This window comes from Anoplolepis gracilipes, chromosome 10, assembly GCF_047496725.1.
Source record: "Anoplolepis gracilipes chromosome 10, ASM4749672v1, whole genome shotgun sequence".
NCBI lineage: Eukaryota > Metazoa > Arthropoda > Insecta > Hymenoptera > Formicidae > Anoplolepis > Anoplolepis gracilipes.
Window position 1 is genome coordinate 3896822 of NC_132979.1, and position 13087 is coordinate 3909908.

The window sequence follows — 13087 nt, forward strand, 5'->3', positions numbered from 1 at the left end:
TTATGACGTTATGTCATCTGTTAGGACAACCGTAGTCTCTTTTATCAACATCTCGATTCTTACGCGACGACAAGTTTAATTTGAATCGAGAAAAAGTTAGTTTCTAATCTATAACTTTTTATTATAAAGTGTTTTATTTTTATGTACGAAACGAATATGTCAAACAATTTTAAATAATAATATTTTTCGCGTAAGTTTCGAATGCAAAGAAGAGTGTCATTTTCGAGTAAAAGTTATACTATATATAAATAAAGAAATTTAAAAAGTACTCTGCTTTTGTCGGAAAAATAGCATTTTTTCAAATTTATATATACAAAAAATATTGTTGTTCAATATTGTTTCTTGTTTAAAATTCTATTCCACCTCTTCCCTATATACGAATACTACTTATTTAATATTTTTATATTCTAAATATTCTAAGAACATGATATTTTCATTCAATACATTATAACATGATATAAAAAGTTAATCGTTTGCTTGTGCATAAGTATATCAATAAAAAATTCGAATGATTTTCTATGGTTCTAATGTAAGATACGAGACAAAGGGTTTATGAGCTTTATATGATGTAATGCTATTATCATAGATTAAATTTTCTCTTGGAGAGAATGGCAATGGTGCTAACGTGACGCTCATATACGTTTAGCCTAATTTAATTAGCTTTTGTCACGCCTGCACAAAGGGATAAGGTGATAAACCAGTCAAGAGTATTAATTAGTCTCAAAAAGAACGCTCTTACTTAAACCAATGATTGCACATTAAAACATAAGAAGAATAATTAATACTCGTTTCATTTTTTTTAAGTATCATATATGTATAAATTACGTAATTATATTTTAATTTTTAATATTTATACAAATTAGATTTTCTCTATTTTTTTATCAGAATTATTTTCTACTTTATATAAACAGCGTATTTCAATAAAGTTACATTACTAAAACAGTGATTATGAATCTCATTATATAAACATTTTTTTTGGTATGACATTCTATAAAAGAAAATATTTTATTTTATAATTTATGTTTGAGTTATAATTTCTTTTTACGCGTAATTGTACTGTGAATTGCGTTCAATACAGTCCATATACAGTCTTACTTGTCATAAAAGTAGTCTATAACTTTTAAAGTATCTTACCCACAGCGAACGTCGTGTGGCATCGGCAGAGTGGATCCACGATCCAGGAGGATCTTTATGATTTCATAGTTGTCTCTATGGGCCGATAAGATCAACGGCGTAATGTCGGGTGTGAACGTGGCTGTATCAGGAGGTAATGCCTCCCAACTCTAAAAAATTAAACCGTCATTACTTTCATAAAAGTCGCTTGACAGTTTCTTCCTTTACGCGAGTACAAGTAATTTTCGTTTAGGTTCATTGATTCAAAATTATTATTCATTGCTTTTTGCAGCTATTCCTCTTCGTCGAGTGTCTGAATTAATCTCTTTTTGGCGAAATAAAATAACATGAGACATCATAATAATTCTCCATTTTGATGAAGAACTAATAAAGTAATACGACTAATGGGCAGACATTTTGTGTCACGTAGACAATTGACAAATAATCTCTCTTGATGCGAAGTCGCACCAGCATTGTACGAACGTAATCGGCTTAATCAGTCATCGTCACGGGCGGTAGACTTTCCTTCACGGGGAACCAATTCTCCATCATATAATGAATTCGTTCGACGCTTTCGAATATCATTCCATTGAAGTTTTGTGTCTAAGCTGATTTCTTGTTAAAGCCGATTACAGTTTCTATTCAAAATTTCTCATCCTTTTACGTTTTTCTCTTGAAATTCGTTTCTATTTCCGCGAGTTTGCTTCTTTTCGCTCTCGCCAACGGCTTTTCAGTTGTTTACTTTGACGGAATCGTCTTTACAACCGAGAGGAATACCGATTGACGGCGGAATGGAGTACAGAGAAAAACCGCTTGTAAACTAACCGAAATAACGCATAATCAATTTACGATTTAATGAATTTTTAAACTTTACACATTATATTTATACTATTAAAAGGAATTGAGAATAATACAATTTGATTATTCAAGTTAAATGGGATCAAAAGTTGCAACAAGTTCAAGTTGCGAAAGAGAAAGAACAGTATAATTTATATATAAAAAGTAATTTGTAAACTAAAATGAAAAATAAAAAATCTTTATTGTAAAATAAATTATTATTTCCTATCGAAATGTCAGATTTATATATATAAAGACATGCATACAAAGACTTACATGTGGCTCGCCATTTCTATGAAGGGTTTCTTCATGCTCCAGAAGAACCTCCACTGCTTCGACAAATTCTTCGGAGATAGCGTGAAGGAGTGCATCCTTGGTGTCGACCTTGTGCTCTATTAGAAGCTCCACCATCTCCAGATTTTCATTATCGATCGCCATGAGTAGGGCTGATCGCCCGAGAGGATCCACGCAGTTGATGTTAATGTCGGTCTCGTGAGCTTTTTGGAGCATTCTATAGTGACGGGAGAGTATTCGGAAGATTGATGAATTGCCGTTTAAAATTTGTAGATACAAGTATCTCTATATACGGGTTCCAAAAATAAATTGAATGTTCTTTTTACTACACTGTGTGTGGCCGACCTGAATATATTTTCTTTAACTAAAAGCGCAGTTGACATTCCAATTTTTAACACTTAATTTAATTTTTCAAGCACGACTTAAATTAATATTTTTATTAACATCTACTTAAAATTTAATTTTCACTTTGATATTTTCGTTGAAAAATAATTTAAAGAATCTATATTAAAAAAAAAAGACATACGATAATTTGTAATTACCCTATATAATCCTAAATAAATTTTTAACATAATTTTTTGGAAATTTAGAAAAAACTTATTTTTTTTTCAGGCCGATCAGGCTGCTTTCAAATCAAACATATAGGTAGATTATATAGAATCATGTAGCGATATTAAATGCTAAGTTATACATGAAAAGTTTCACGAAAGTGAGAAGTTAATCATAGATAATAATCAGTTCCATTACGTCAACATGAAGAGAAAATTCCTGACAGTTTCATAATCATGCGAGCAAGCTTCGTAATATATTCAATAAGTTCTGTACCAATTGATGAAAGTTTATTAATGTATACTTAAGGATTGTAAAATAGCAGATAATAAATTGTATAATAATACAAAGAAATAAATTTTTCATTGAGGCTACAAATAAAAATTTATTAAATATAAATCTAGAAAGAACAAATAGAAACTCTATAGATTAGGTCAAACTACACAATAAATATATCTTATAATTGGTCACACAGATTTTTATAGAACACGCATACTACATTAAATTAGTGTTATAAACTGTGAACCGAGACTTACTGAACTTTAAAAACTCTAAATGAAATCAAGTTTTCGAGCAATTGTAACATTTACCAATTTCACTGAAAAAGTTTATTGCCATTACAGTTCGCGTTTTCTTGTTTTCTGTTACACGAAAAAAAGTTTCATTTCCTCGTTGAATTTCTGTCCGAGATAACTCTTTTGCTCAATGCAATTATCTATCTTTACCGGTACGCGCACATGCATATCCACGTGTCTGCAGTTGGGATAACGATAATCTTAATTCAGGAAGATAACGAGAACGATATGCTTAATTCAGGAAAGGATGCGAAAATACGGACGTCGAAAGAAGTGCAAGCGTACACGTGTGTACCTCGTAAATAAGGTGAAATTTATCAGAGCAAATAAATAAGCTTTCTACATAAGTAAATACATTTTAGAGTGGAAGAAGTTTTCCTCTATTTCTTTCTGCGCTTTCCTCTTTTCTATATATATATATATACACGGAGAAATATTCTCAAACTGTTAAAAGATGAAAAAAAAAAAAAATTTGTTTAGATAATGTCGCCGCGTTACGAGATTCTCGCAGTGAATCTGTTGATATTGAATGACATAAGTGCTAAAGTATATTAAATTAAACAAGAGATATATTCGTTCTTTTTACAGTATAAAAAGATCAACGGAATCTATAAATGTTTAACCATAAATTTCACTCACCTTCTAACGGAAGCTACGTCTCCACGCTCGACGGCAAGAAGATATTTCTTCTCTTGAAGCGACAGGGTGGCCATTTCCTGATGAGGTCGTATCACGTTTTCTTCCTCCATCATACCGTGTATACTGTGCCTCTATAAACGTAATAATAACTTAATAGTAACTTTTTTCATATAGATTAGAATGTACATCTAACAATAAGAATACTTTGTCATATGATATAAATGCTGCATTGACAGAAGTCATATGATATAAATACTACATTGACAGAACACTTATTGGAAATTAATGAATAAGTTTCTCTGAAATCTCGTGAAGTATATTAATGGCGTTCCGATGGATTGTTTAATTACTTGAATATACATATGCGGATGTTGCTGAGAAAAATAGTCTTTCGATATATATATATATATATATATATATATATATATATATATATATATATAAAGGGTGTTTTCTAAAAACGCAATTTTCGTAGTACAATCAACGTGAGATATAAAGTCGGTCGTAGTTTCTCTTGTATGAGTCTTTTCGTTCCTTTAAAAGCTCTCGCCCGTCCATCTCCAAATGTTTTCGCTTTGCTTTATCCGGTGCATCGTACCATTGTTGTAACTCGTCCATTACGTTACACATATTTCGTCGATCTAGGCGCCTCGCTCCTATTCTGCTTTCCATCATCCATTGTAACGGCTGTGTGTGCAATTCAGCGCTCGCTACGCGATTTCCGCTCACGCGGAAGCTGCATACAAAATTTGGTTAGAGCCGAATGCGTCCGCATGCAAGGGTAGTTAACGAGGTGAAATGCAGCCGGTCTGATGATCAATTGCAGTCTCTCATGGTTACACTGGAGGAATGTGTAACATGAACGTAACACTCCATACTACTTGCTTTACATTTCAATCAATCGTTTCCTCTTTGATCTATCGACTACTTAATAAATCTGAATTGTCCCTTAATTATTAATGAAGTCAATATTTCTATTCTGATTTTTTATATATATATATATCAAATATTATATATTAGTGTTCATTAAACATTAAATTGAGATTTTATTAATATAAAATAATTTATTTGAAATTAAGCTGAAATTAAATGCAAAATTTTTATTATCTACTTTTATTATGTATTCTGAAAATTTAATTCGTCAAAATGAATCTCTTATGCTGTTTAATTATTGGATATGAGATAATATTTTATTGCGGTTTAAAGTCAATATTAAAATTATGAATAATATAAACGACTTGATTTTATTACGAAGACATAAATCGAATTATCGTCGACTGTATAAATTACATTTTACCATTCGCTCAGATAAAATATTCTGTTTGATTCCATTTCACGTAAGGATCATAAAATGTGCTTAATAATCCTTGTTTTAATTGTCGCTCGTATAGACTGATTATACAATGATAATTTCATATTGTCATAAACGACGGTACATTAAAACGGATATCAAACCGTGAATTGTTATTTTATTATCGATTATCGAAAGTTATTGAAACCCAATTATTGAAATATTCGCGCATACATATATTGGCCGATACATACATATGTACATTGCGTGCCTTTTCTCTCCGCAGTAAATTCTGTCATGATATCTGTCGTTCGACGATAGCATATGTATTATGTTGCTCGAAATTCGATCCATAAATGTCGGACACGTGTACGACGTATCGCGGAGACACAAGCGTATAACTTGAGCGTAAATCTTGACCCGACGTCTCGATGTTTCGCATCGTCGGATCTTCACCTTGACGCGATCCACTTTTAAGGGATGAACGCGTGGTAGTTATATAGCGAAAAAGAATCGCGCGGGCCTTAGCGGGCCGTAACGGCATGTGTATGATAGACGGTGTTTGTCGAGGGTGCGCCAGTTCGACAATTAAGGTGCGCCCTTCGCAAACATTCCTTGTCAGTATTCTTCGTGATATTATATTCTAGTATCTTGAGTGCCTCGTCGTATTAGAATAAACACTACGCTTCCTTTTTTACGTCTGTATCTTTTCCTCTCCGTATCTTCCAGCATTTAGAAATTAATTACAACTAAATTTTGGACTTTCAAGTTTAAATTATTATTATATATAGTGTGTAAATTTATATATGTAATATATAATATACATATATTTTTTTAAGAAATAAAAAATATTTATCCAATAGAGATTAAACTCTTAATTATAAGATAAATAAAATTTTTTTAAGCAATTTTTACTGGACTTTAGATAAAGTACTTTTACAACTTTTTAAACTAATATATATATATATAACCTTTTCCCCTAGTTTCCTCTTCTTCGATAATTTGCGAAGCATTGAATAAAATAAAAGTAGAATGCGTTTCAGTATGCGGCCTAAGGGTATCGAATCCGATTGTTCTCAAATCCTTCTTAGATCTCTTTCTAAAGTTTCTTTCTAAAACGCTTTCACGTTTTATGATACTTTATTGTGAAAATATTAGGGCAAACTTGGAATATACAGAATAGAACGAGTTCCGTTTCGCGCTTCAATTGTATCGACGACCTCAATCTCGGATATTGATTTTCACTTTACGAAAAGATCCTTCATCATCGATTTTCGAGACCTCTGTTTCCATAAGACAATGCGAATTTCGTGAAGGAAAGATCCGCGAGCGAAATTCCTTTTAATTTTGCGAGAAGATTCCTTCTTATTCCTTTTTTTGATGAAAAAGTTATTTCCGGCACGAGATAGTTTTACAAATAGAATTAAATCCGCAGGTAGAAAGGGGAGATAAGTGTACGCTCACCAACTGTGGCATCTCGCTCAGCCATCGTGGATTAAATGCTTCGCTTCAATGCCCTTGTTACGTGGAACAACTTAAAGGATTCCAAGCCTCAACGCGAGCAGAGATTTTAGCAAACAGAAGCCCTAACAATGCCCATAAATCCTGTATCATTAAAGAATCATTCGGTCCGCAACGTGTGTTCGGCTTAAGAAGCGATCTGGTGTTATAACTTTTATAATCTATAATTAAAAGATATATACATTTTACACAAATAGAAATTTAAATGATAGTTTATATCTTAAACAATTATGTAAAATGGTCTATATTTAATATTTTTTTACTTTTATTATATTTTATGCACAGTTTATAGTTTAGGAAAATTAAAAAACTGAAGTGAATAATTTTTTTGTCTCTTTATAGGTTCAAGAAATCATTCGATATAAAAATATTTTATTACTAATAATTTGTGGTGGATAAATAGAGTTTGTTGAAATTAATTACGATTGAAAAGAGCAATTTTTTTATTTTGATTACAAAGATACGTGTCTTTGTCGGTCTATTTTATTGCATTAAACTGTGCAGCTTATGTCAATCGTCTTTAATGTCTCTATCTATATTTGGCCTGTATTTATGTGTATTTCATGTGAATGTATTGTCTACATATTCAGTTGTTTCCGCATACACTGTCTGTACGTGCAGTCTGTAACCACCGTTTGTATTCAACTAGACGTTGTCTCTATCTACTATTCGCACTCCTGACCCATGTACACGTCGATGAATGTACTCTATGATGACATGCTATATTTCTGTTATCTTCGATAATACGGCAATAGTCTGTTATCAACTATGTTGTCTATGATTATTTATTAATTATTTGTGAAAAGCATACATAAATAAGAAAAAAAACATAAATTAAATCTACAAAATATAACATTTTCAAAAAAAAAGTATATAAATGTTTTTTTGAAATTAAAGGTGCAATTAATTACAAATTTTTAGGCATATACTATGTAAAAGTTGTATTATATATTATATAAATTGCGTGATGAAAAATTTCTTAACTGTCATAAATAATAATTTTTCTTTTATTAAATTAATCTGTAAATCTTTTGTAAATCTTAATTTCATGGAAAATTGATCGTTATTCAAAACTCAACGAGAGTCGAAATTCGAGACCGCAAAATTCGGTTACGTAACATACCAGAGAATCCAGTGGCTGCGTTTTACTGCGCAAGCTCACTCGAGAATATTTACGAGGCACTAAAAGATGAAAGCATCCCGCTCGTGCTGAAGCTTTTTATCCCCGAATAGATTAAACTCGTGTGTGTAAAGTGCGTGTTACGATGATAGAGCGTTAGAGAGATGTAATCGGACGATGGTTCTGATTCCGAAAACGCGAAAAGTCGGAAAAACGGGGGCGTTTCCTGTGTCACATTCTTAGCCTTTTAGGAAATTCAACCTACTTGCTGTTTTATGATGCGATAAAAACGAACAGTTCTCGCCAGCTACTCAACACGAATGTCTGGGAACGCGCACGAATTTTTGTGTCCCGTATTTTATTGCGAATATCTTCCATGCAAGAAACGATATATTAAAAACGAAATCCAGTTTTCCCAAGTTTGGCACGTTTTTCGACCTTTTTGACATTTTCGGAGATCAACTTTCATGCTTCATAAAATATCTGCCGTTTATAGAATATCTGCTTTCGATTCTATCCATAAAGGCGTAGAGAACGAGTTGAAAATCGGACGAAACTATTTGCAGATCCGTGTCGTTTAAATAATGCAGGTAGAATAAATGAGGATTTCGACCGAGCACGAGAGGAGTTTAGCCTTATTCCGAAGGTTAAATGTCTCCGATGCCATCGATCAATCGCGCAAGCTATGCTGATATTATACATCCCTGCCAATCTTTCTCGGCCTTTATGCAAAAATAAACGTGCCCGGTCCATCGTGCTGTCGTCTGCACAAAATGTGGTTATCAAAACAGCATTAAGATCTAATCTAACTCGACCTAACCGTTACTAACTGTGGCACTTCTTTTCTTCCTGTCGACAGACAGGCGGAAAAATCAGGGAGAGAAGAGGCAAATTGCTATCGCGAGGCGAACTTCCGGCGAAAGCCAATAAAGGAACCGTGAAAGAGGAACAGTCCTTTTTCTTTTCCTTTCTTCCCTCATTGCACCTTCCCCTTTCTTGTGATTCGCAAGCCAGCAGACCGCTCACAAATTGGATTGACATCGGAACGTCGTTATCGGCTGCCGCCTTTCCTGTTTCTTTTACCACTCGTCAAACTCAAGTTGGAATTTCCGGCGTCGAGGGAATTTATGCGAACGGAAACTGCGGCGCTATTTATTTTCATCCCTCGGAATCTACGACTCGATAATCTTTTCGCTCGTCACACCATTTAAATTGATAATGATACATTTCCAGCGCACATGGTATTTATATATATCAAGAAATAAAATCATAGTAAAAAGACAAATTAAATTAATTAAGGTAGGAGCAAAAATTTGATTTGTTTGAGAAAATATGATTATTGATACCTTATTTGTTTATAAATTAGATCCAATATGCGATAGTATCTTGATAATAGGTTTTGAAATTTTGCGTTATCTTATGTAGAAAAAAAAAGAAATTTATTTTTATTTCACGCACACGTAAACTTTACGATACCTTGACTTTTTTGTCAATTTCTGGTCGCTCGAGCAAACAGGTTGTCTGTTGTGCGACGTTGTACGGCGGCGGCGGAGGCGCCTCGGGGTCGTAGTTCCCATGTTGTCCGGCACTTCGTAAGAATCCACCGCCGCTGATTCGGCCCCTCGTTGTATCGGCCGCCATTCTCAGAGGGAAGCTGTTCATGCCACCTACGCCTGGACGACCGTCCTCTTCACCAACGATGCCTTCACCAGGGGTTGTGTCGCCCCTGGCGAACTGCTCCTCATCTTCGTACGCGCTTTCTGGAAACATAAAGAATAATCATTTTCACATCAGTTCGCCATAAAAACTTATTTATTACATCATCACATATTAAACAAATTCAAGTTTTAAAGTTTTGATTTTATGGTACGGTGTCATAAAGCTGTTTAAATAAATGAGTATGAATTGAGTGCTTCATTATATATTTACTATATGTACAGTGAGTGACATAAGTGAGATATGAGTGAAATTCTTTTTCAAAAATATATACATAAATACAAGCTGCACTAAATTTGCGAAAACAGAAAAAATTGGAGCAAACATTATTCTATAATCTTAAAGTTGAATATGATTTTTACAGACATTTTATATAAATTCTTTTTTTTTTATAAAGTCGATATTTCACATGTGAATTCAAAACACAAAATGTTCTATAATCAATCAAAAAATGAACGAAAAGTAAAAATAATATTATTTTTGATAAAATCAATTTTCTAGTAGTAAAAATACATGGAAATATATAAGTAAATATTTTTGCTATATTAAAAAGTTTGAGTGAGGTTTAAAAATAAAGAGTTCTTGAATTAAATTTCATATATAAAAATATGTGCTTTAGTATAGATCTATATCTTATTGTTAGAATTAGAAAATAAATTTATGTATGTATATCTTCCACTGTGTTTTTTTAGTTCTTGTAAAAAAATCAAACGCCTTATCGACCATACAAATGCAGAAACGGAAGAACGCGACGATGAACGACGCAACTCTATCTTCGATGAACTATTTGAGAGAATGATGGATCGGGGGACGCACTCTCTTTTATTAGTCGTGGGCAAACACAAACACGTGAGCTGGATAGGTAGCCATTACAACGGATACACGTCGTCGTGTGATTTTCAGGGGATGGTGCAATCGCGAGACATACGCAGTAATGTGTCGATTGCCCGGCATTTTACGTCATCGGGCTCAAGCGGAAAGTTTAACGGTAATAGTCAACTATTATTATTATAACGTCGGACAAGCAAGACACTTCTCTCGGATGTAAAGATGAGTTTTGAAAGTGTGTTATACATGGGAACTGTGTCGCGAGACATAGTAAAATGAAGTTTACGATGCTTTTCATCGCACATCATCCGCTGTCGGGCTTTGACGTTCGCGCGTCAATTATAAATTATAGGTAAATTACGTTGCTGTACTTCTTCAAAATTTGCGCGGCATGCAAACGCTATTGACAAAAAAATCTCAAAAATAAAATGTACATTTTGAAATTGTTGTAAATAAAGAAGACTCTTTCATATAAAATCACAAATAAGAGATTAAGCGCCAATGGAAATTAGATAATTGCAGCTGCAAATAATACTATAAAATCATGGAAAAATGCAAACCAAGTGCCGAACGTTTCGGTCCACTTCACAAAAAAATCTTTTAATACATTAATAAAATAAAAGGAAAAGTCTGCGAGAGCACTCTTTTACTACCTTTTCAGCTTCGAAAGCTGGAGATCGCAATAGTATCGAGATAAAACAGTTCATAAATGATTTATTCATTGCCTCTCGACGAACGTCTCGTAAATCGATTTTAATAAATGGATTGAGCCCGATGCAGCCGCTCGGGGCTGGGCAATCGCAGCTCGTTATCTCGTAGAATCGACGCAGACCGATTAGTCCTCAGAGAAACAATCCCGTGCGAGCGTTCGCAAAAAATGATGGGTACTATTTATTGAGCACTAAAGTTGCGTGGTAGCTCGCTCGTAAAATCGGGCCAACGGCCATCGCGGGGGTGAGAAATAAGCACCCGATGCGATTAAAGAGCGCGGCTGGTGGGACGAGGGCGTTCTTTCATCGCTGCATTTCTTAATTCGCAAGAACAAAATAATTGTACGTCTCCGTAATTCGTGTCCCCGTAATATGAGCCATCCCTCGATTTCTTTGAACGTAATCTCGTTTACACAAACGTGTAACTTTTACAAAAAAGCAATAAACTGTCGCTGTCAGTTTTTCTTTTTGCAATCGCGTTATCGCGGCACTGTACGTAAAACAAGATTATTAAAGATAAATAATTTGCGTAAAGCCGTGGGATCGTATGCTGTGCAAACAGGATAATGGATTTATGCAATTTGCTGACCCGCATCTGAATCAATAGAAATGAGAATACTCGAATGAAAAGCTTTTTACGATAAAGTGAAAAAAATGAAAAATGAAAAATCAATTATCCCTGTGGTCCGTTCTACATAAATCGTCAAAAATTAAATAAATAAATAATAGATAGCAAGGGAATAATAAAAGAAATATTGCATCGTATAATAATCGGACATTTTAAATACATAACGGAGGTAAATATAATTTAAAAGTAAAAATTATAGTTTAATATTATTTATCGATCACAAATTACACAGACTAATAAATAAATTATATCGATAGTGTTAATGAGACGACGCCAAAGCGAAAGCAACGATACTACTAATAACTCGATTGCAAACACGCTTTATGGGAATAATAATGGCTTTAAATTATAATGCACGGATAAGAGATGAGGAGGGTAAATGGGCGTAAGATAACTACGACGAAGGTATTGATTGCGCTTTAAGTGCAAACGCAGAGACTGGGAAACCCCTACTGTACGAGCCAATTCATTCCACGATACCAAGGCTGCACATAGCTGAATCGTTTAAGGAACTCAATTCTACAAAGGGATAGCATCAAATTATCTGCCTTGCGTCTGGTATGGTTAGGGTACATTACCATTGTTCTTTGTGCATAGCTACGTGTATTAGTGCAACAAATTAAGTTAAAAATTTAAACTTTTTGTTCTCGATACGGTGACCTGCGGATCAAAGCGCTTACGTTGCTAGTTACGTGGTAAAAATGCATGAGGAAACACATTAATATTTATGAAAGTTATTATCTGATGAAGTTTTGATCGTATTAAGCGTGAAAATTATGTGCATGCGTGTACGTGTGTATGTATAGACTGCAAAATTGCAAATAATTTTTCAAGCTGTAGGTTCACCATATTTCCTTGTTATATATAATTTACAATTTACGTTGACCTGATAATCGAGATGAACTCCTGGCCGTTTGTTCTAAGCTTCGTCCTGTATTCATCTCGAAGACTTCTTGGCTCTAAATTATTGAGGAGACCTCACGGAAGCCTTGTGGCTTGTATTTGACGTCTTTATCGCTTCGAATGAGAAATGTAAGTGTATTCTCCGAAATATGTAAATAGAAAATGCTAAAGTATATCCAGGGAATATTCTGAAATTGTATTTGGAGATTTTTCTCCTATATCTTTTTGTAATACCAGGAAAGCGCGTAAAAATTGAATTGTAAAATATAAGATTACAGTATTGCAAGAGCTTGTATGTATGTAATTTCTCTTAGTTATAAAAAGAATGATATACTAAAATGATATATTAAAATATTATAACAA

The 13087-nt window shown here is 33.6% G+C and overlaps 1 protein-coding gene across 9 annotated transcripts in view; it reads right to left on the reverse strand.

The window, feature by feature from the left end:
* The window catches only part of Trpgamma (Transient receptor potential cation channel gamma), an 81527-nt gene that overhangs the window by 16199 nt on the left and 52241 nt on the right, over positions 1-13087 (reverse strand). For all 9 annotated transcript variants that reach the window (XM_072900050.1, XM_072900044.1, XM_072900046.1 and 6 more), the window contains 4 exons: positions 9416-9699; positions 4008-4138; positions 2227-2461; positions 1135-1283 (listed from right to left, as the gene is read on the reverse strand). In XM_072900050.1, coding sequence (XP_072756151.1) covers positions 1135-1283; positions 2227-2461; positions 4008-4138; positions 9416-9601 — 701 coding nt within the window. In that variant the 5' untranslated portion in view covers positions 9602-9699. The remainder of the gene's footprint in view (positions 1-1134; positions 1284-2226; positions 2462-4007; positions 4139-9415; positions 9700-13087) is intronic.